This window comes from Taeniopygia guttata, chromosome 1A (genome assembly GCF_048771995.1).
Source record: "Taeniopygia guttata chromosome 1A, bTaeGut7.mat, whole genome shotgun sequence".
NCBI classification, from domain to species: Eukaryota; Metazoa; Chordata; class Aves; order Passeriformes; family Estrildidae; genus Taeniopygia; species Taeniopygia guttata.
In genome coordinates, this window is record NC_133025.1 from 1,469,464 (window position 1) to 1,493,883 (window position 24,420).

Below are 24,420 nucleotides of genomic sequence, written 5' to 3' on the forward strand. Positions count from 1 at the left end.
CCAGCAGCAAAGGGATGAGGCAGGAAAAGAAAAAATGGGCTCAGCTTGAGAAACCAGGCTTAGGTTAAAAACAACAGGTTTAGTTTGAGGAAGCAGGTTTAGGTTAAAAACAACAGGTTTAGTTTGAGAAACCGGGTTTAGGGTTAAAGAAACAGGTTTAGTTTGAGAAACCAGGTTTAGGTTAAAAATAACCAGGTTTAGTTTGAGAAACCAGGTTTAAGTTAAAAATAACCAGGTTTAATTTGAGAAACCAGGTTTAGGGTTAAAGAAACAGGTTTAGTTTGAGAAACCAGGTTTAGGGTTAAAGAAAGAGGTTTAGTTTGAGAAAGCAGGCTTAGCTTAAAAACAAACAGATTTAGTTTGAGAAACCAGGTTGAGGTTAAAAAAACAGGTTTAGGTTAAAAAAAAACGGGTTTAGTTTGAGAAACCAGGCTTAGGTTAAAAAAAACAGGTTCAGTTTAAGAAACCAGGCTCAGTTTGAGGAACTGAAGTTGGGTTAAGGAATAAGGTTAAGTTTGAGAAGCCAGGCTCAATATGATAAGCCAGGCTCAGTGTGATAAGCCAGGCTCAGTTTAAGAAGGTCAGCTCAGGTACGTAAGCCTAGCTCAGGGCACTAAGCCTGGCTCACTCACAGCTGGGCGGGCACGCTGCCCACACTGTGCTAAGCCCAGCTCAGGGCACTAAGCCCGGCTCAGCTCACTCACAGCTGGGCGGGCACGCTGCCCACACTGTGCTAAGCCCAGCTCAGGGCACTAAGCCCGGCTCAGCTCACTCACAGCTGGGCGGGCACGCTGCCCACACTGTGCTAAGCCCAGCTCAGGGCACTAAGCCCGGCTCAGGGCACTAAGCTCAGCTCACTCACAGCTGGGCGGGCACGCTGCCCACACTGTTCTAAGCCCGGCTCAGGGCACTAAGCTCAGCTCACTCACAGCTGGGCGGGCACGCTGCCCACACTGCACTAAGCCCAGCTCAGGGCACTAAGCCTGGCTCAGGGCTCTAAGCCTAGCTCACTCACAGCTGGGCGGGCACGCTGCCCACACTGTGCTAAGCCCAGCTCAGGGCACTAAGTCTGGCTCAGCTCACTCACAGCTGGGCGGGCACGCTGCCTGCGCTGTGCTAAGCCCAGCTCAGGGCACTAAGCCCAGCTCAGCTCACTCACAGCTGGGCGGGCATGCTGCCCACGCTGTGCTAAGCCCAGCTCAGGGCACTAAGCCCAGCTCAGGGCACTAAGCCCAGCTCAGGGCACTAAGCCCGGCTCACTCACAGCTGGGCGGGCACGCTGCCCACGCTGCACTAAGCCTGGCTCAGGGCACTAAGCCCAGCTCAGGGCACTAAGCCCAGCTCAGGGCACTAAGCCCAGCTCACTCACAGCTGGGCGGGCACGCTGCTCACACTGTGCTAAGCCCGGCTCAGGGCACTAAGCTCAGCTCACTCACAGCTGGGCAGGCACGCTGCTCACACTGTGCTAAGCCTGGCTCAGGGCACTAAGCCCGGCCCGGCTCACTCACAGCTGGGCGGGCACGCTGCCCATGCTGTTCTAAGCCCAGCTCAGGGCACTAAGCCCAGCTCAGCTCACTCACAGCTGGGTGGGCACGCTGCCCGCGCTGTTCTAAGCCCGGCTCAGGGCACTAAGCCCGGCTCAGGGCACTAAGCCCGGCTCACTCACAGCTGGGCGGGCACTAAGCCCGCGCTGTGCCGGCTCCTCAGGCCGATGGTGCAGAGGCGCTGCCCCCCGATGCACAGCTGGCCCCGCCACGGGCACGGCGCCGACAGCGGCTCTGCGAGAGGGGAGAGAGGAGAGAACGATCCCTGGGGAAAGCCAACCCCAACCCCAAACACCCTAAACCCAAAAACCCCAAACCCAAAAACCACACCCCAACCTCAAAAAACCCAAACCCAACCTGAAAAACCACAACCCCGAACCCAAAAAGCCCAACATCAAAAAACACAAACGCGGAAACCACCACCACAAAAAAAACCCAAACCCAACCTGAAAAACCACAAGCCCGAACCCAAAAATATCAACCTCAAAAAACAGAAACACAAAAACCCCCAAACCCAAAAACCCCAAACCTAAAACCCACAACCACAACCCCAAAAAGCCCAAACCCAACCCCAAAAACCACAAGCCCAAACCCAAAAATATCAACCTCAAAAAACAGAAACCCAAAAACCGCAACCACAAAAAACCCCAAACCCAAAAACCCCAAACCTAAAACCCACAACCACAAAAAGCCCAAACCCAACCCCAAAAACCACAACCCCAAACCCAAAAACCCCAACCCCAAAAAGCACAAACCCAGAAACCACAACCCCAAAAACCCCAACCTCAAAAACCACAACCCTAAACCCAAACACCACAAGCCCAAACCCAAAAACCCCAACCCCAAAAAGCACAAACCCAGAAACCACAACCCCAAACCCAAAAACCACAACCCCAAAAACCCCAACCTCAAAAACCACAATCCTAAACCCAAACACCACAACCCCAAACCCAAAACCCCCAACCCCAAAAAGCACAAACCCAGAAACCACAACCTCAAAAAAGCCCAAACCCAACCCCAAAAACCACAACCCCAAAAACCCCAACCCTAAACCCAAACACAACCCCAAACCCAAAAACCCCAACCCCAAAAAGCACAAACCCAGAAACCACAACCCCAAACCCAGAAACCACAACCCCAAAAACCCCAACCCCAAAAACCCCAACCCTAAACCCAAACACCACAACCCCAAACCCAAAAACCCCAACCCCAAAAAGCACAAACCCAGAAACCACAACCCCAAACCCAGAAACCACAACCCCAAACCCAAAAACCCCAACCCCAAAAAGCACAAACCCAGAAACCACAACCCCAAACCCAAAAACCACAACCCCAAAAACCCCAACCCCAAAAACCCCAACCCTAAACCCAAACACCACAACCCCAAACCCAAAAACCCCAACCCCAAAAAGCACAAACCCAGAAACCACAACCTCAAACCCAAAAACCACAACCCCAAAAACCCCAACCTCAAAAACCCCAACCCTAAACCCAAACACCACAACCCCAAACCCAAAAACCCCAACCCCAAAAAGCACAAACCCAGAAACCACAATCCCAAAAAAGCCCAAACCCAACCCCAAAAACCACAACCCCAAAAACCCCAACCCCAAAAACCACAACCCCAAAAACCACAACCCCAAACCCAAACACCACAACCCCAAACCCAAAAACCCCAAACCCAAAAACCCCAAACCCAGCAGCCTCACCTTGGTGGTTCCGCTCCGCTCTGGAGAGAGAGATCAATAATAAACAAAAAATATTCAGAGATGGGAAAATGATAAAAACAAATCAAAGGAATTTTGGGGACAGGAAAAGGATAAAAAGGAATTTTACAGATAGGAAAAGGATAAAAAGGAATATTCAGAGATGGGAAAAGAGGGAATAAAATGAGTATTTAGAGATAGGAAAAGAGGAAAGAAAACAAAAATTTAGGTATGGGAAAAGAAACAAAAGGAATTTTAGAAATGGAAAAAATAAAAAGGAATATTAGGGATGGGTAAAGAAATAAGAGGAATATTCAGAGATGGAAAAAGGAATAAAAGGAATATTCAGAGATGGGAAAAGACGGAATAAAAGGAATTTTAGAGATAGATAAAGGAATAAAAGGAATATTAAGAGATGAAAAAAGGATAACAAGGTATATTAGAGATGAGGAAAGGAATAAAAGGAAAATGTTCAGAGATGGGAAAAGAATAAAAAGGAATATTCAGAAACAGGAAAAGGAATATTTAGAGATAGGAAAAGAATAAAAAGGAATATTGGATGGGGAGAAGGATAAAAAGGAATATTGGATGGGGAAAAGGACAAGGAGGAATCTCAGGGATGGGAGAAGGACAAGAAGGAATTGCAGGGATGGGAGAAGGACAAAAAGGAATATTGGATGGGGAAAAGGATAAGAAGGAATTTCAAGGATGGGAGAAGGACAAGGAGTTGCAGGGATGGGAGAAGGACACAAAGGAATCTCAGGGATGGGAGAAGGACAAACAGGAATTTCAGGGATGGGAGAAGGACAAGAAGGAATTGCAGGGATGGGGAGAAGGACAAAAAGGGATATTGGATGGGAAAAAGGACAAGGAGGAATCTCAGGGATGGGGAGAAGGACAAGAAGGGATATTTAGAGACAGGAAAAGAATAAAAAGGAATATTGGATGGGGAAAAGGACAAGGAGGAATTGCAGGGATGGGAAAAGGACAAAAAGCAATCTCAGGGATGGGGAGAAGGGGAAGAAGGAATTGCAGGGATGGAGAGAAGGACAAGAAGGAATGTCAGGGATGGGAAAAGGACAAAAAGGGATATTGGATGGGGAAAAGGACAAGGAGGAATTGCAGGGATGGGAGAAGGACAAGAAGGAGTTGCAGGGATGGGGAAAAGGACAAGAAGGAATGTCAGGGATGGGAGAAGGACAAGGAGGAGTTGCAGGGATGGAGAGAAGGACAAAAAGGGATATTTAGAGATAGGAAAAGAATAAAAAGGGATATTGGATGGGGAGAAGGACACAAAGCAATCTCAGGGATGGGGAGAAGGGGAAGAAGGAATGTCAGGGGTGGGAGAAGGACACAAAGCAGTCTCAGGGATGGGGAGAAGGGAAGAAGGAATGTCAGGGATGGGAAAAGGACAAAAAGGGATATTGGATGGGGAAAAGGACACAAAGCAATCTCAGGGATGGGGAGAAGGACAAGGAGTTGCAGGGATGGGGGAAAAAGATAAGAAGGAATGTCAGGGGTGGGAGAAGGACAAGAAGGAATCTCAGGGATGGGGAGAAGGGAAGAAGGAATGTCAGGGGTGGGGAGAAGGACAAGAAGGAATTTCAGGGATGGGAGAAGGACAAGAAGGAATTTCAGGGATGGGGAAAAGGATAAGAAGGAATCTCAGGGATGGGAGAAGGACAAGAAGGAATTGCAGGGATGGGAAAAGGACAAAAAGGGATATTGGATGGGGAAAAGGACAAGGAGGAATTGCAGGGATGGGGAGAAGGACAAGAAGGAATCTCAGGGGTGGGGAGAAGGACAAGAAGGAATTGCAGGGATGGGGAGAAGGACAAGAAGGAATCTCAGGGGTGGGGAGAAGGACACAAAGCAATCTCAGGGATGGGGAAAAGGACAAGAAGGAATGCCAGGGGTGGGAGAAGGACGAGAAGGAGCTGCAGGGATGGGAAGAGGGCGGATTTGGGAGGGCTGAGTCTCTCACGGGCTGGGCGGGGCCATCTCCCGGGCCGGGCGGTACTGGCAGGCCAGCAGCACGTACGGACACACCTGGCGGGGACGCTCGGCCGCCGCCGCCCCGCTCACCTCGTACACGTAGTACTGGGGAAAAACAGGGAACAGCCATGGGAAACTGGGAATCAGCCACGGGAATGGGGAATAAACCACGGGGAACTGGGAATCAGCCACGGGAATGGGGAACAAACCACGGGAAACTGGGGATCAGCCACGGGAAACACAGGGAAATAATCCATGGGGAACTGGGGATCAGCCATGGGAAACGCAGGGAAATAATCCATGGGGAACAGGGAATTCACCCCACTCACCTCGTACATGTAGTACTGGGGAGAGAGGGGAAGCAGGGAAACTGGGAGTACACCATGGGAACCTGGGAATTAGCCATGGGAACCTGGGAGTAATCCATGGGGAACTGGGAGTAATCCATGGGAAACTGGGAGTAATCCATGGGGAACTGGGAGTAATCCATGGGAAACTGGGAGTAATCCATGGGAAACTGGGAGTAATCCATGGGGAACACAATAATTCATGGAAAACTGGGAATAGTCCATGGGGAACTGGGAATCATCCATGGGAAACTGGGAATCACCATGGGAACCTGGGAATTAGCCATGGGGAACTGGGAGAAATCCATGGGAAACTGGGGGTAATCCATGGGAAACTGGGAGTAATCCATGGGGAACACAGGGAAATAATTCATGGAAAACTGGGAACAGTCCATGGGGAACTGGGAATCATCCATGGGGAACTGGGAGTAATCCATGGGAAACTGGGAGTAATCCATGGGAAACTGGGAGTAATCCATGGGGAACACAGGGAAATAATTCATGGGAAACTGGGAATCATCCATGGGAAACTGGGAATCACCATGGGAACCTGGGAATTAGCCATGGAGAACTGGGAGTAATCCATGGGGAACACAGGGAAATAATTCATGGGAAACTGGGAATCATCCATGGGAAACTGGGAATCACCATGGGGAACTGGGAGTAATCCATGGGGAACTGGGAGTAATCCATGGGGAACACAGGGAAATAATTCATGGAAAACTGGGAACAGTCCATGGGGAACTGGGAGTAATCCATGGGGAACACAGGGAAATAATTCATGGAAAACTGGGAATAGCCCATGGGGAACTGGGAATCATCCATGGGAAACTGGGAATAATCCATGGGAAACTGGGAGTAATCATGAAATACTAGGATAAAAGAGGGAATCATGGAATGACGATGACAGGGAATCACAGAATGGGGCACCGGCAAAAGAGAAATCCACGGGAAAAAGGGAAATCCATGGGATGGGGGACAGGGAAAAATGGAAATCCATGGAATGGGAAAAACGGGGAAATCATGGAATGTGGGAATGGGAAAAGGGCAATGCCTGGAAAGTGGGACTGGGAGAAAGGGAATCCCTGGGATGTGGGAGCAGGAAAAGGGCAATCCTTGGGATGTGGGACTGGGAAAAAGGGCAATCCTTGGGATGTGGGACTGTAAGAAAGGGAATCCCTGGGATGTGGGACTGGGAAAAAGGGCAATCCTTGGGATGTGGGAGCGGAAGAAGGGCAATCCCTGGGATGTGGCAATCCCTGGGATGTGAGAGTGGGAACAGGGAAATCCCAGGGATCCAGACAAGGGGAATTTCAGGAATATGGAAATGGGAGCAGGACGATCCCAGGGATGTGGGAATGGGAGCAGGGCAATCCCTGGGATGTGGGACTGGGAAAAAGGGCAATCCTTGGGATGTGGGGGCAGGAAAAGGGCAATCCCTGGGATGTGGGATTGAGAAAAGGGCAATCCCTGGGATGTGGGATTGAGAAAAGGGCAATCCCTGGGATGTGGGAACGGGAGCAGGGAGATCCCTGGAATGTGGGAATGGGATCAGGGCGCTCCCAGGGATGCAGGAATGGGATCAGGACACTCCCGGTACCTGGCTGCTGCCGGTGGCCTCGTGGCAGTCGTAGCCGGGCGAGGGGCCGGGGGAGCCGCTGGGGGCGCTCACGGGCAGCGCCCGCACCTTGCCCTGCACAGGAACATCCCAGTGTGGAAATATTCCCAAAAACACATCCCGGCGTGAGAATATTCCCAAAAACACATCCCGGTGTGAGAATATTCCCAAAAACACATCCCGGCGTGAGAATGTTCCCAAAAACACATCCCGGTGTGGAAATGTTCCCAAAAACACATCCCGGTGTGGAAATATTCCCGAAAACACATCCCGGCGTGAGAATATTCCCAAAAACACATCCCGGCGTGAGAATATTCCCAAAGACACATCCCGGCGTGAAAACATTCCCAAAAACACATCCCGGCGTGAGAATATTCCCAAAAACACATCCCGGCATGAGAATGTTCCCAAAAATCCATCCCGGCATGGAATCGTTCCCAAAAATCCATCCCGGCACGACATTGTTCCCGAAAATCCATCCCAGCACAGGATCGTTCCCAAAAATCCATCCCAGCGTGGAAATATTCCCAAAAACCCATCCCGGCACGGAATCGTTCCCGAAAATCCATCCCAGCGTGGAAATATTCCCAAAAATCCATCCCAGTGTGGAAATATTCCCAAAAATCCATCCCAGCACGGGATCGTTCTCAAATATCCTTCCCAACACAGAATCATTCCCAAAAATCCAACCAAGGATGGGAATCTATGGAATCATTCCCAAAAATCCATCCCCAGCATGGGAATCCATGGAATTATTCCCAAAAATCCATCCCCAGCATGGGAATCCATGGAATTATTCCCAAAAATTCATCCCAAGGATGGAAATCCATGGAGTGCTTCCCTAAAATCCATCCAAAACATGGAAATCCATGGAATTCTTCCCAAAATTCCATCCCAAGGATGAAAATCCCAGGAATTATTCCTAAAAATCCATCCCAAGGATGGAAATCCATGGAATCAATCCCAGAAATCTATCCTAAGGATAGAAATCCAAGGAATTCTTCCCAAAAAAATCCATCCAAAGTATAGAAATCCACGTAGTCCTTCCCAAAAATCCATCTAAAGGAATGAAATCCATGGAGTGCTTCCCAAAAATCCATCCCAAGCACGGAAATTCATGGAATCAATCCCAAAAATCCATCCCCAGCAAAGGAATCCATGGAATCGATACCAGAAATCCATCCCAAGGATGGAAATCCCAGGAATTATTCCCAAAAATCCATCCACACAGCAGGAAGGGAAGGAAAAAAAAAACCCAAACAACCCCCAAACTTGCCAAAATTCCTGAAATTCCAAGGAAAAAATGGGATTTTGGAGTTGGATTTCCAGGCAATAAAGATTTGGGATTTACCTTGATGAGTTTACAGATGACAATAAATCCTGATTTTCCTTGGTGCCAAGGGCTGGCATGGAGGCAGTCGGAATACTTGGAAATATAAACCCCTGGAAAACAAAAAAAATGGGAATTATCTGTCAGCAGGGGAAGGGGGAATTCTGGAATATTCCCAGAAAATCAGTTATTGGGTGATAAAGGGTGTTAATATTCCCAGAAAATGAGGAATACTCCCAGAAAAATGATTACTGTTTCCAGAAAAATGAGAAATATGCCCAGAAAATTGGGAATATTGCAAGAAAATGAGAAATATGCCCAGAAAAATGAGGAATATTCCAAGAAAATGAGGAATATGCCCAGAAAATGAGAAATATTCCCAAAAAATCAATTATTGGGTGATAAAGGGTGTTAATATTCCCAGAAAATGAGAAATATGCCCAGAAAATTAGGAATATTCCAAGAAAATGAGAAATATTCCAAGAAAATGAGAAGTATTCCAAGAAAATGAGAAGTATTCCAAGAAAAGAATAAATAGTCTGAGAAAAATGTGAAATATTCCCAGGAAATGAAAAATATCCCAAGAAAATCAGTTTTTGTGGGGACAAAGGTTGTTAATACTCCCAGAAAATGAGAAATATTCCAAGAAATTCAGGAATATTCCAAGGAAATGAGAAACATCCCCAGAAAATGAGGAAAATCCCCAAGAAATCAATTATGGGGCTAATATTCCCAGAAAAATGAGAAATTTTCCCAGGAATTGAGACATACTCCCAGAAAAAATGAGAAATATTCCCAGAAAACCAGGTTTTGGGGGACAAAGACTGCACATATTCCCAGAAAATGAAGAGTTGAAGGAATGCTGCCATTCCCTGAGGGAAATCCCATCCTGAAGGAGCAGGAAAAAAAGGGAATTTTCCAGGGATTTTTGCAACAAAACCCAGGAATTTTGACCTCTTGCCTTGACTTCGGAAGGAGTTTATTCCCAAAATGGGAATTTGGAAGGAATTTTATTCCCAGAGTTGATATTTGGAAGGAGCTTATTCCCAAAATGGGAATATGAAGGAGTTTTGAAGGATTTTATTCCCAGAATGGGAATTTGGAAGGATTTTAGAAGGAGTTTTATTCCCAAAATGAGAATTTGAAGGAATTTTGAAGGACTTTATTTTCAGAGTGGGAATTTGGAAGGAGTTTTATGTCCAAAATGGGAATTTGGAAGTAATTTGGAAGGACTTTATTCCCAGAGTGGGAATTTGGAAGGAATTTGGAAGGAGTTTCATTCCCAGAGTGGCAATTTGGAAGGAGCTTTATTGCCAAAATGGGAATTTGGAAGGAATCTGGAAGCAGTTTCATTCCCAAAGTGGGAATTTGAAGGAATTTTGAAGGAGTTTCATTCACAGAGAGGGAATTTGGAAAGAGTTTCATTCCCAAAATGGGAATTCGAAGGAGTTTTGATGGATTTTTATTCCCAGAGAGGATAACTGGAAGGAATCTGGAAGGAGTTTCATTCCCAGAATGGGAATTTGGAAGGAATTTTATTGCCAAAATGGGAATTTGGAAGGAATTTGGAAGGACCTTATTCCCAGAGTGGAAATTTGGAAGGAATCTGGAAGGAGTTTCATTCCCAGAATGGGAATTTGGAAGGAGTTTTGAAGGAGTTTATTCCCAGAGTGGGAATTTGGAAGGAGTTTTATTGCCAAAATGGGAATTTGGAAGGAATTTGGAAGGACCTTATTCCCAGAGTGGGAATTTGAAGGAATCTGGAAGGAGTTTCATTCCCAGAATGGGAATTTGGAAGGAGTTTTGAAGGAGTTTATTCCCAGAGTGGGAATTTGGAAGGAGTTTTATTGCCAAAATGGGAATTTGGAAGGAATTTGGAAAGACTTTATTCCCAGAGTGGGAATTTGGAAGGAATTTGGAAGGCGTTTCATTCCCAGAGGGGAAATTTGGAAGGAGCTTTATTGCCAAAATGGGAATTTGGAAGGAATCTGGAAGCAGTTTCATTCCCAAAGTGGGAATTTGAAGGAATTTGGAAGGAGTTTATTCCCAGAGTGGAGATTTTTTGGAAGGAGTTTCATTCCCAGAGTGGGAATTTGAAGGAATTTGGAAGGAGTTTCATTCCCAGAGTGGGAATTTGGAAGGAGTTTTATTCCCAAAATGGAAATTTCAAGGAGTTTTGAAGGATTTTATTCCCAGAGTGGGAATTTGGAAGGAGTTTCACTCTCAGAGTGGGGAATTTTGAAAGCAGTTTCATTCCCAGAGTGGGAATTTGAAGGAATCTGGAAGCAGTTTCATTCCCAGAGTGGGAATTTGAAGGAATTTGGAAGGAGTTTCATTCCCAGAGTGGGAATTTGCTGCTCCAGGTGGGATTTACCTTTGGCAGGGTCCCCCAGGGTGGAGATGTTGCTGCTGTTGACACGGAGCCCGCTCTGACACACCCGCTGGGCCTGCAAGGAACGGGAAAATTCCTCTTTTCCCACCTTTCTTCCAGGATTAACTTCCAGGATATCAGAAATATTCCCAGGAAATCAGGTATTGGGTGATAAAGGGTGTTAATATTCCCAGGAAATCAGAAATATTCCCAGGAAATCAGGTACTGGGTGATAAAGGGTGTTAATGTTCCCAGAAAATCAGAAATATACCCAGGAAATGAGGAATTTCAAGTAATTCCAAATTATTCTGAATAGTTTCACTGGCACCAAGGAAAATTCCTTTTTCTCCAATTAGATCCATACCTAAAGTCCCTCAAGAGCTAAATAATCCCCAATCATCCCAAATAATCTCAAATCATCCCAAAGGACTCCAAAGAATCCCAAAGAACTCCAAGAATCCCAAGGAATTCCCAAATCATCCCAAAGAACTCCAAAGGATCCCACGGGCACAAAGGAAAATTCATTTTTATCCAATCAGATCCATCCCTAAAATCACCCAGGAGCCAAAGAATTCCAAAGAATCCCAAAGAATCCCACGGGCACTATGGAAAATTCCCTTTTTCTCCCATCCCAAACCCCCCAGGAGCTGCTCCCAGAGTTTTTCCCAGCAGGAATTTCCCTGGGAACAACCCCACTGAACCTCCTGGGTGTGATGGGACAAAAAGCAGGGATTGGATCCCAGATTTCCATGGAAAATCCCATTCCAGGTTACCTCCTCCTCCTTGTCAAAGAGCAGGAATGCAAAGGTCTCCTGCAGCTCCTCCTGGCTGTATCCTGCAGCTGCCTTGGCTCGTGCAAAAGCTCGGAGCTGTGAAAAAAATCCCAAAATTTTGGTCTCGGGGGATGCTGATCCCAGAAAAAAATTCTTTTCCCACTTTTTTTTTTTCAGGATTAGGGGAAAAAAGTAATCTGGCTCAACACAGCTGGGATAACAGCTGGATGTGGTTTAATTCCTTGAGATCCCAAAAAAATGAGGTGTGAGGAAAATGAAACATGACAGCAACAGGAGAAATCAGCAATGGGAATGGGATGAAGGGATCTGGAAAAGTGGGAATGTCGGGATTTTGGAAGTGGGAATGCAAGGATTTTGAAAGTGCAATGTGGGGATGAAGGGATTTTGAAAGTGGGAATTAAGGGAATTTGGAAAGTGGGAATTAAGGGAATTTTGAAAGTGGGAATGAGGGGATTTTAAAAATGGGAATGTGGGGATTTGAAAATGGGAATGAGGGGATTTGAAAAATAGGAATGAGGGGATTTGAAAAATAGGAATGAGGGGATTTTCAAAGTGGGAATTGAGAATTTTAAAAGTGGGAATGTGGGGATGAAGGGATTTTGAAAATGGGAATGAAGGGATGAAGGGAAGTGGGAATGAGGGGATTTAAAAAGTGGAAATGGGATGAAGGGATTTGAAAAGTGAGAATGTGGGAATTTTGAAAGTGGGAATGAAGGGATTTTGAGAGTGAGAATTAAGAATTTTTAAAGTGGGAATGTGGGGATTAAGGGATTTTGAAAATGGGAATGCAGGGCTTTGAAAAGTGGGAATGTGGGGATTTGAGAAGTGGGAATGTGAGGACTTTAAAAGTGAGAATGAAAGGATTTTGAAAGGGATTTCCAAAGTGGGAACAAAGGGATTTTGGAAGTGGAGATGGGATGAAGGGATTTCAAAAGTGGGAATGAAGAGATTTTTTAAAGTCCAGCCAGCTGGAAAAACAAAAAAGGTTAAAAGGAAAAGTGGAGACAGAGACATCCCAAAAATCCACCTTGAGGTCACTCAGCAAAACGCAACCCATGGACGGGAATTCCCCCAGTTCCAAAGGGATTTTGGAATTCCCAAGGCTCCAGGAATTTTGAGCACCATTGGCTGCATGGATTTACTCTTGATGGGGATGGAAGGGGAAAAAAAAAAATTTGTGGAATTTCAAGAGGGAAAGGAAACAGAACTGGCAATACATCAGCATTCCCAGAGGTGTGCACTCCCAAAAATTCCCATTTTTCCTGGGATGGCTCACCTCGCTGAGGAAAAGCTCGTTTTCCACCAGGATGGCCCGGCTGTACTGGAATCCGTGCTGGGAGCCCGAGTGCAGCGAGGAGCTCTGCAGGAGCGCCACGGCCCGCTGCAGCAGGGAGCAGCCCGGCGGCTCGGGATCCCGCGGGGAGCCTGGAAAACAGGGAATGCTGCAGCTGGGAGCCTGGAAAACAGGGAATGCTCCAGCTGGGATCCTGGAAATCCAGCTGGGAACCTGGAAAACAGGGAATGTTCCAGCTGGGGTCCTGGAAAACAGGGAGTGTTCCAGCTGGGATCCTGGAAAACAGGGAATGTTCCAGCTGGGATCCTGGAAAACAGGGAGTGTTCCAGCTGGGAGCCTGGAAAACAGGGAATGTTCCAGCTGGGATCTTGGAAAACAGGGAATGTTCCAGCTGGGGTCCTGGAAAACAGGGAATGCTGCAGCTGGGAGCAACCCGGTTGCTCAGGATCCAGCTGGAATCCTGGAAAAAGGCAATGTTCCAGCTGGGATCCTGGAAAACAGGGAATGTTCCAGCTGGGAATTGCCAGAGAGACTCCTTAGGTTCCATGGAAAATGATGGGGAAAACAGGGAATGTTCCAGCTGGGATCCTGGAAAACCGGGAACGTTCTAGCTGGGATCCTGGAAAACAGGGACTGTTCCAGCTGGGATCTTGGAAAACAGGGAATGTTCCAGCTGGGAACCTGGAAAACAGGGAGTGTTCCAGCTGGGAGCCTGGAAAACAGGGAGTGTTCCAGCTGGGATCCTGGAAAACAGGGAATGCTCCAGCTGGGAGCAACCCGGCTGCTCAGGATCCAGCTGGAATCCTGGAAAAAGGCAATGTTCCAGCTGGAATCCTGGAAAACAGGGAATGTTCCAGCAGGGATCCTGGAAAACAGGGAATGTTCCAGCTGGGAACCTGGAAAACAGGGAGTGTTCCAGCTGGGAGCCTGGAAAACAGGGAGTGTTCCAGCTGGGATCCTGGAAAACAGGGAATGCTCCAGCTGGGAGCAACCCGGCTGCTCAGGATCCAGCTGGAATCCTGGAAAAAGGCAATGTTCCAGCTGGAATCCTGGAAAACAGGGAATGTTCCAGCTGGGATCCTGGAAAACAGGGAATGCTCCAGCTGGGATCTTGGAAAACAGGGAATGCTCCAGCTGGAATACTGGAAAACAGGGAATGCTCCAGCTGGGATCTTGGAAAACAGGGAATGCTGCAGCTGGGATCCTGGAAAACAGGGAGTGTTCCAGCTGGGGTCCTGGAAAACAGGGAATGTTCCAGCTGGGGTCCTGGAAAACAGGGAATGCTCCAGCTGGGAGCAGCCCGGCTGCTCAGGATCCAGCTGGAATCCTGAAAAAAGGCAATGTTCCAGCTGGGATCCTGGAAAACAGGGAATGCTCCAGCTGGGATCCTGGAAAATAGGGAATGTTCCAGCTGGAATCCTGGAAAACAGGGAATGCTCCAGCTGGGAACAGCCCGGCTGCTTGGGATCCAGAGGGAATCCTGGCGAAAACAGGGAATGTTTCAGCTGGGAATGGCTGCAGCATAGAGCAGCCCGGCTCCTCAGGTTCCATGGGAAATCCTGGGGAAAACAGAGAATATTCCAACTGGGAATTGCCATAGAGGCTCCTCAGGATCCAGGTGGAAACCTCAGGGAAAACAGGGAATGTTCCAGCTGGGATCCTGGAAAACAGGGAATGCTCCAGCTGGGAGCAGCCCAGCTGCTCAGGATCCAGCTGGAATCCTGGAAAAAGGCAATGTTCCAGCTGGAATCCTGGAAAACAGGGAATGTTCCAGCTGGGATCCTGAAAAACAGGGAATGTTCCAGCTGGGATCCTGAAAAACAGGGAATGTTCCAGCTGGGAACCTGGAAAACAGGGAATGTTCCAGCTGGGATCCTGGAAAACAGGGAATGTTCCAGCTGCGATCCTGGAAAACAGGGAATGTTCCAGCTGGGAGCAGCCCGGCGGCTCGGGATCCCGCGGGGAGCCTGGAAAACAGGGAATGATCCAGCTGGGAACCTGGAAAACAGGGAATGCTCCAGCTGGGATCCTGGAAAACAGGGAATGTTCCAGCTGGGAATTGCCATAGAGGCTCCTCAGGATCCAGGTGGGAAATCCTGGGGAAAACAGGGAATGTTCCAGCTGGGAATTGCCAGAGAGGCTCCTTAGGATCCAGGTGGAAACCTCAGGGAAAACAGGGAATGTTCCAGCTGGGAATTGCCAGAGAGGCTCCTTAGGTTCCATGGAAAATGATGGGGAAAACAGGGAATGTTCCAGCTGGGATCCTAGAAAACAGGGAATGTTCCAGCTGGGATCCTGGAAAACAGGGAGTGTTCCAGCTGGGAGCCTGGAAAACAGGGAATGATCCAGCTGGGAACCTGGAAAACAGGGAATGTTCCAGCTGGGAGCCTGGAAAACAGGGAGTGTTCCAGCTGGGAGCAACTCGGCTGCTCAGGATCCAGCTGGAATCCTGGAAAACAGGGAATGTTCCAGCTCGGATCCTGGAAAACAGGGAATGTTCCAGCTGGGAACAGCCCGACTGCACAGGATCCAGCTGGAATCCTGGAAAAAGGCAATGTTCCAGCTGGGATCCTGGAAAAAAGCAATGTTCCAGCTGGGATCCTGGAAAACAGGGAATGTTCCAGCTGGGATCCTGGAAAACAGGAAATGTTCCAGCTGGGATCCTGGAAAACAGGGAGTGTTCCAGCTGGGAACCTGGAAAACAGGGAGTGTTCCAGCTGGGATCCTGGAAAACAGGGAATGCTACAGCTGGGAGCCTGGAAAACAGGGAATGCTACAGCTGGGAGCCTGGAAAACAGGGAGTGTTCCAGCTGGAATCCTGAAAAAAGGTAATGTTCCAGCTGGAATCCTGGAAAACAGGGAATGTTCCAGATGGGAATTGCCAGAAAAGCTCCTTAGGATCCAGGGAGAATCCCCAGGAAAAACAGGGAATGTTCCAGCTGGGAATTGCCAGAGAGGCTCCTTAGGATCCAGGGGGAATCCCCAGGAAAAACAGGGAATGTTCCAGCTGGGAACTGCCAGATCAATGTGGGGATTCAGGATGGAAAAAAGGGACATATTCCAGGTGGGAATTGCCAGATCAATGGGGGGATTCAGGATGGAAAAAAGGGAAATATTCCAGATGGGAATTGCCAGGTAAATGTGTGATTCAGGATGGAAAAAAGGGAAATATTCCAGATGGGAATTGCCAGATCAGTGGGGGGATTCAGGATGGAAAAAAGGGAAATATTCCAGGTGGGAATTGCCAGGTCAATGTGGGGATTCAGGATTAGGTGGTGCAAGGGTGTGGCTTGCTGCCATCCAAATCCCAAATTTTCTGGGATTAAAACAGGCTTTGGAAAGAGGGATCTGAGCTCCTGGTTCATCCCAAAAAAATCTGCAGCAATTGCCAGGAGCAAAATCATTTATAAAGTCGTGAATTGTAAATTAATAAATTATTATTAAATTACAAAAGTATAAAAATCAGTTAATATAATTGTACCATTAACTTTATATGTCACATATATGACTAGTTAGTTAAAATTAACTAATTATATCATTAATTTATATTATCATTTATATACATAATTATTTAATTATTTATTAAACAACTTTTTCTGGAAAATATCAGATATTTTCAGAGACAAGGGTAAAAAAAAAAAGTATTGAAAACTCTTAGGAATACAACACAAAATCTGGGAATTTTGCAGGTGACCGCTCCAATATTTTCTCCCTAAATGCAACTTCAAAATAAAAATCCAGAAAGGGGATAAAAATAATTTTAAAATAATTAATAAATTAATTAATGAGAGGGAACTGAGCCCAAGTGGCTGCAGCCCTCAATTCCCTCCTGGATTTAGGGAAGATGGATCCCAACCCTAAGGAAAAAAATTCCCAGAAAAAAAAAATATCCCAAATTCTGGCACATGCCAGGGCAGGAGCAGAAGGTGAAAGTGAAAGTGGCCACGGCAGAAGGGAAAGTGAAAGTGAGAAACGTGGGAACGGCACCGGATCCGTACGGGAAACTTGGGAATGGGAAACTTGGGAATGGTGCTGGATCCATGGGGTGAAACTTGGGAATGGTTCTGGATCTGTGGGTAAAAGTCAGGGAATGAGAAACTTGGGAATGGCACTCAGGGAAATTGAGAAATTTGGGAATGGCACTCACGGAAATTGAGAAATTTGGGAATGGCACAGGATCCACGGTGAAAAATTCAGAGAAGGACCAACTTGGAAATGGCACTCTGGGAATGGGAACCTTGGGAATGGCACTGGGGAAAACTTGGGAATGACACTGGATCCGTGGGGAAAAGTCAAGAGAAAGAATAGAAGGAAAAACTTGGGAAGAAGGAGAAGGAAAGAAGGAGAAACTTGGGATTGGCACTCTGGGAAATTGAGAAAAACTTGGGAATGGCTCTGAGGGAAGGAGAAACTTGGGATTGGCACCGGATCCATGGGGCAAACTCTGGGAAAGAGAAACTTGGGAATGGCTCTGAGGGAAGGAGAGACTTGGGAATGGCACTCAGGGAAATTGAGAAATTTGGGAATGGCACTGGATCCACGGTGAAAAACTCAGAGAAGGACCAACTTGGAAATGGCATTCTGGGAATGGGAACCTCGGGAATGACACTGGATACGTGGGGAAAAGTCAAGAGAAAGGATAGAAGGAAAAACTTGGGAAGAAGGAGAAGGAAAGAAAGAGAAACTTGGGATTGGCACTCTGGGAAATTGAGAAAAACTTGGGAATGGCTCTGAGGGAAGGAGAAACTTGGGAATGGCACTGGATCCACGGGGCAAACTCTGGGAAAGAGAAACTTGGGAATGGCACTGAGGGAAGGAGAAACTTGGGAATGGCACTGGATCCATGGGGCAAACTCTGGGAAAGAGAAACTTGGGAATGGCACTGAGGGAAGGAGAGACTTGGGAATGGCACTCAGGGAAATTGAGAAATTTGGGAATGGCACGGGATCCATGGTGAAAAAGTCAGAGAAGGACCAACTTGGAAATGGCACTCTGGAATGGGAACCTTGGGAATGGCGCTGGGGAAAACTTGGGAATGACACTGGATCCGTGGGGAAAAGTCAAGAGAAAGAATAGAAGGAAAAACTTGGGAAGAAGGAGAAGGAAAGAAGGAGAAACTTGGGATTGGCACTCTGGGAAATTGAGAAAAACTTGGGAATGGCTCTGAGGGAAGGAGAAACTTGGGAATGGCACTGGATCCATGGGGCAAACTCTGGGAAGGAGAAACTTGGGAATGGCATCAGATTCATGGGGTGAAACTCGGGAATGGCACCAGATTCATGGGGGAAACTTGGGAATGGGAAACTTGGGAATGGTGCTGGACCCATGGGGTGAAACTTGGGAATGGTTCTGGATCTGTGGGTAAAAGTCAGGGAATGAGAAACTTGGGAATGGCACTCAGGGAAATTGAGAAATTTGGGAATGGCACTGGATCCACGGTGAAAAACTCGGAGAAGGACCAACTTGGAAATGGCACTCTGGGAATGGGAACCTTGGGAATGGCGCTGGGGAAAACTTGGGAATGATACTGGATACGTGGGGAAAAGTCAAGAGAAAGAATAGAAGGAAAAACTTGGGAAGAAGGAGAAGGAAAGAAGGAGAAACTTGGGATTGGCACTCTGGGAAATTGAGAAAAACTTGGGAATGGCACTGAGGGAAGGAGAGACTTGGGAATGGCACTGGATCCACGGGGCAAACTCTGGGAAGGAGAAACTTGGGAATGGCACTGAGGGAAGGAGAAACTTGGGAATGGCACCGGATCCATTGGGAAAACCTCCAGGAATGGGATCAGACAGCACGGGTGGCACAGGAATGGGCACATCCACAGGCTTTAAATCCCCCCAGGAATGGGGACTCCACCTGGGCAGCTCCAATGCCTCATCACCTTTTCCATGGGGAAATGTTCCCCAAAATCCAATCCAAACCTCCCCTGGCTCAGCTGAGGCCATGGACTTCCAAAATCCAGGATTTTCCTTCGGCTCATCCCTTTTTCTGGGATCTCTGCCTCAGCACTCAGCAACTTCCAAGGGAGTTTGCCCAGCCCAGCAGGAAAACTCCAGGCTTTGGAAATGCAGAATTTCACTTATTTTATTTTTTTTTTAATTTTTTAACCTTGAAGTGTGAGTAGCATTCACTGCAGACATTTGGATGCTGTCAAATCCTCAAAATCCCACGCCCTAACAATTATCCTGCCTTGATCCCAAGCTTGGAATGAGCTGGAATATTGGGAATCACCAGCAGGATCAGCTCTGGCACCACCACATCCCACTGCGAATTTACACCAAAATTTGGGAGAAATCCAGGAGCTTTTTATCCTACCATGAGTACCCCAAAAAGCAGTTTGGTTCTTCCAGAGATCCCCTGGGATCATCTTTCCCAAATTCTTTTGGAGTTTAATTCCTCTTATCCCAATTCCCTTATTTCCCTGTGAGAGACTTCCCAGAAAAAACAGTTTCCCCTTGGCTGATCCAGAGTTTGTTTTTTTTTTTCCTTTTCCAGCTGAGATCCAGGGATTTTCCTTCTCCAGCTGATCCCACTCCTGGGAGCTGTTTGCTGAGTGGAATGGTAACAACAGAAATTTCAGGAAAAACTGGATATGAGGGAATATTTCCCCCCTAAAAAGAGGTTGCCCGGGGCACTGGAGGGATTTAAAAGCTGGAAATGACACTGGGGACAGCAGCAGTGGCCTTGGCAGGGGTGGGAACGGCTGGATTGGATCTCCCAGGGTTTTCCAACTCTGGAATTCCCCTCTCCCAGCTTTTCCCCACAGAACCAAACCTCTGGAATAAACTGGGCAGATGTTTCCCCGTGTTTCCTGGAGGTCTTGCCCCAGGATGCTGCAGATGAGGAATAAAAAACAACCCACAAATGCAACGATTCCAGCTTTTCCTCAGGAAATTGAGTTTTCAGGATGCAGCTCCACGTTCCTGAATTAATCCTCCCTGGCCCTAAACTTGGGAATTATATCCTGGTTTGGGGTGGGATCATTTCTTTTACTGTTTTTAACTCAGTGAGCCAAGGTGGTTGTTCCTAAGCAAAACCAGGTGCTGGACTGGAGTTCCAATTTTTTTTCCCAATTTTTTTTTCCCCAGTTATTTTCTCAGTCACCCATGGCTGATTCCAGCTGGGAATTCCGTGCTCTGGAGCAGCTCAGCATTCCCTGATCCCATTTTTGATCCCTCCAGCTGTGCCAGGGGAGGTTTGGGTTGGATTTTAGGGAAGATTTCTCCATGGAAAAGGAATGAGGATGTGGAGGCTGCAGGATGGTTTTTTAGGGCCTGACAGGATTTATTTGTATGGGGTTTAGGTGCTGCAGGGAATTCCTGGCATCTTTTCAGGATACTCTGCAACCTTCAAAGAGCTCTGATTTAATCTCCCAGCAAAAGCCAAATCCCACTGGATGGGCAGGGAATTTTAGCAATTTCCCATGGGAAGGGAGAGTGATGTTCCTGCATTATGTTTTTTAAAAAACAAAACAAACAAACAAACAAAAACTGTCTGTGTCATCAGAAATTGCAGCAAATCCGGGTGTTTCCAAATTCCCACCTGGAATTTTGTTCTTTTTGTTCTTTTGTTTGGCTCCAGCAAAAGAATTCCAAAGGGAATGTTTAATCCAGAAGGGAAAAGCTGGAAAAATTCAGCCTGGTGGAGAAATGATGGAGCCTCTCTTGCTGTACCATCAGATGGAAAAATTAAGGGAAAAAAAAAAACCCAAAACCTCCTTGGGAGGTTCAGGCTGGATGAGAAGTTGGAATTTTCTCCCTGGAAAATTCTAGGGTTTCCCAATAAAAACAACCAAAGCTAAGCACTCAAATCCGAAGATTCCCTCAGAATTATTGGGGTCTCACCACCAAAAAAACATTCCAGATTGGGAAAAAAACAGAATTTATCCCCCCCCAAAAAAATCAACATTTCACTTTCTGGTCTCAAAGGGATTCTAAGCAAAAACAAGGAGTTGGTCACTTTGGGAAAGAAAATCCCAAGGTGGGATTTTAAGGAATATTGTGGGTGAAGATCTGGGAATGGGGAATATTCAAGCTGGCTCTGCTGTTGCCAAAAACTGCAGGTTTAAGAGGAACACTAAAAAGAAATAAAGCAAATTATGCCTAAAACAAATTTCAGAGCCACCTAACAGCCTCTGGTGCAAGGCAATTAACTGTAATTAATCAAAATCCTTACCAGAGGAGATAAGAGCTTCTGAAATGCTCTGATAAACATTTTTTTTTTTGTTGGAAAACAACAATTTCTGTAAAATCAGACACTTCAGAACAGAACTTACATAAAAAATTCCTTCTAGAGCAGAGCAGTGATTTCCAGACTCGACCACAGCAAAACCCCATGTTTTATAAAAACCAAAATGAGTTTGAAGCTGCACTAAGAAATATCCATTTTATCAAAGACTTGGGGTAAATCCATTAATTTTATGTTCTGACCTGAGTAGCCCAAAAAAATAGCAGAGCACCTCCTGCACCATTCTGGATCATCAGAGAATGCACGTTTTTGTATGAAAAAAAATTGGTTTCTATGGAGCAATTTATGATTTACAATTCTTTTTGTGCCATCCAACCTGCTGCTTGCTTCATCTATCCCAGATTATCCTAGAGCTGGGCAAGCTCTGCTGCAATCCAAACCTCTGTGGGATAATTTGAGGACAATCTGGGATTAGAATTGTGCAAGACCAGAGCACAAACGTCTTTTTCTCCCCTTACAAAGCCAAATTTCAGCCTTGCAGCTGCTCCAAAGGGGGACCGAGATTCCTCCAGCCCCTCCAGGCAAAGATCATCACCCATCCATGCTGCTTTTATTCCCAAACCCCACTCCTGAAGGGCACCCACGTGTTTCCAAAAAAGCACCGTGACTTTTCCAGCCGCTCAGGCCTTGGGATCAACCACTTGGAAAAGCCAACGTGTCGCTGGTGAGTTAGAAAAATCTCAAAACCAGATGGTTCCTACACATCCGAGGCTGCCAGGAGCTCGGGATGGAGCCGGGAATGCTTCTTTACCCCGGGATGGAGCCGCTAAAGGCTCTGCTCCCCGCTGAAGGGCGGGATGGAACCGGTAAATCGTCTTTTTCCTGGGGAAAAGAGCGATGGAGAGGTAACCCTTTGCTTGCCAGAGACGGGCGGGATGGAGGCGGTAATCCCCCCCAGGGAAGGGAGGGATGGAGCGGGGAACCCTCCTTTCCTTAAGGAAAAGCACGATGGAACTGGGAATCCTCCTCTCCTTAAGGAAAAGCACGATGGAACTGGGAAGCCTCCTTTCCTTAAGGAAAAGCACGATGGAGCTGAGCTGGGAATCCTCCTTTCCTTAAGGGCACGATGGAACTGGGAATCCTCCTCTCCTTAAGGGCATGATGGAGAGGGGAACCTTTCTCTCCTTAAGGAAGGGCAAATGGAGCTGGGAACCCTCGTTTCCTTAAGGAAAGGCGCGATGGAGCCGGGAATCCTCCTCTCATCAAGAAAAAGCACGATGGAACTGGGAACCCTCCTTTCCTTAAGAAAAAGCACGATGGAACTGGGAATCCTCCTCTCCTTAAGGGCACGATGGAGATGGGAACCTTTCTCTCTTTAAGGAAGGGCAAATGGAGCTGGGAACCCTCCTTTCCTTAAGGAAAGGCACGATGGAACTGGGAATCCTCCTTTCCTTAAGGAAAAGCACGATGGAACTGGGAATCCTCCCCTCCTTAAGGAAAAGCACGATGGAACTGGGAATCCTCCTTTCCTTAAGGAAAGGCACGATGGAAATGGGAATCCTCCTCTCCTTAAGAAAAAGCACGATGGAGCTGAGCTGGGAATCCTCCTCTCCTTAAGGGCACGATGGAGATGGGAACCTTTCTCTCTTTAAGGAAGGGCAAATAGAGCTGGAAACCCTTCTCTCCTTAAGGACGGGCAAATGGAGCCGGGAATCCTCCTTTCCTTAAGGAAAGGCACGATGGAGCCGGGAATTCTCCTCTCGTTAAGGAAAGGCACTATGGAGCTGGAAACCCTTCTCTCCTTAAGGAAGGGCAAATGGAGCCGGGAATCCTCCTTTCCTTAAGGAAAGGCACGATGGAGCCGGTCGCCTTCCCCTCGGCAAAAAAGAGCGGCACGGCGCCGCTAATCCCCTCCTCATAAGGAAACGCTTCTCCCATGGAAGAGCGGCACGGAGCCGGTCGCCTTTCCCTCGCTGAAGGCAGAGCGGCACGGAGCCGGTAACCACCGCCCCGCTGGCCGGGAAGGGCGCGATGGAGCCGCCCGCTCTCTCCCCCCGGCCCCGCTTACCCGTGCCCGGCTCGCCGCTGTCCCCGCGCCGCCTCTCGCCCATGGCCGGGGCTCGCTCGGGCCCCTCAGGCCGCCCTCATGGCCGCCCCGCCCGGCCCCGGCGCGGCGCCGCTACCGGGCCGGCGGCATCGGGCGGTGCGGGCGGTGCGGGGCGGCCGCCGCCATCCGCCAGCCCCAGGAAGTGGAAGGACGGAGAGAGAGGGGGAGGAGGGAGAGAAGGAGGGAGGGAAGGAGGGAGGGAAGGAGGGGATGAGGGGCGGGAGCGGCGGGGAAAAAAACAGAAAGTGAAAACTGAACCGGAAAGACAGCGAGGGGCCGCCCGCGGGTTTTCCTCTTCCCGCGGTCACCGGCTCTCGGCTGGCCGCAGCCGGCTTTTCCTCTTCCGTGCCTCAGCCCCTCCATGCCTGACTTCAGCTCTTCCCGCTGCCTCTTCCCTCATCCCCGCACTGTGGGAATCCAGAGCTTCCCTCTGGCTGCCCTGGCAGGTCTGGGACCCTGGCAGGGGTCAGGAACCCCCCTGGACAGAGCCCCCAGAGACACTGTCTGTGATCTCTGTCCATGGAGAGGAGTTTTCAATCTTACAGGATCAATTACAAGCTCTGAGTGTTTGATAAGAGTAATAATTAAGTGTGGCACGGGTGCAAAAGTAAAATTTTAGATTTCTAGATTAGGGGTTCAGAGGGGACAAGATGGAGGAATTGGGTGTGTCTTGTCCTTTTTCTCCTTCTTCATGCCCTCCATGTTTCACTGTAGTGTTGGCATTTTTCTATTGGTTTAGGCTGGGGGCACACTGTTCAACGTAGATGATAGATATTGGCACATTATTGTAAATATAGTACACATAGTTTCTGGTATTTAATGTTTGTACCATCCCACTGAGGGGCAGAGCCCCACACGCTGCCCTGCAGGACAGAGCTGCGGCAGGGCAGCAGAACATGTTAGAGATAAACAGAATAAACAACCTTGAAACAGCACAGACGAACTATGGCTTCTTCTTTGGCAACAGGGCAGAAAGACAGAGACTTTCTACAATCTCGGAATCACCAATACCCACAGATTCCGACACCGCACATCATGGGGTGAGGCCCTTTTCTCTTCCTCAGTCTTTCCCCAGCAGTGTTTTCCCTCTTTTGGGTCTTCCCTCAGTTTCCCCCAGTTCACTG

General features: G+C 47.8%; 1 protein-coding gene across 4 annotated transcripts in view; it reads right to left on the reverse strand.

The window, feature by feature from the left end:
- Window positions 1–23,500, reverse strand: part of TASOR2 (transcription activation suppressor family member 2) — a 48,796-nt gene extending 25,296 nt beyond the window's left edge. For all 4 annotated transcript variants that reach the window (XR_012051886.1, XM_072918280.1, XM_072918274.1 and 1 more), the window contains exons 1-9: window positions 23,258–23,500; window positions 12,982–13,130; window positions 11,685–11,780; window positions 10,915–10,987; window positions 8,562–8,653; window positions 7,193–7,285; window positions 5,235–5,350; window positions 3,254–3,273; window positions 1,667–1,778 (exon numbers count right to left, since the gene is read on the reverse strand). Coding sequence is in view for 3 of the 4 variants with exons in the window: in XM_072918280.1 (XP_072774381.1) it covers window positions 1,667–1,778; window positions 3,254–3,273; window positions 5,235–5,350; window positions 7,193–7,285; window positions 8,562–8,653; window positions 10,915–10,987; window positions 11,685–11,780; window positions 12,982–13,130; window positions 23,258–23,300 (794 nt within the window). In the remaining variant the exon portion in view is untranslated. The remainder of the gene's footprint in view (window positions 1–1,666; window positions 1,779–3,253; window positions 3,274–5,234; window positions 5,351–7,192; window positions 7,286–8,561; window positions 8,654–10,914; window positions 10,988–11,684; window positions 11,781–12,981; window positions 13,131–23,257) is intronic.
- Window positions 23,501–24,420: the final 920 nt, after the last annotated feature.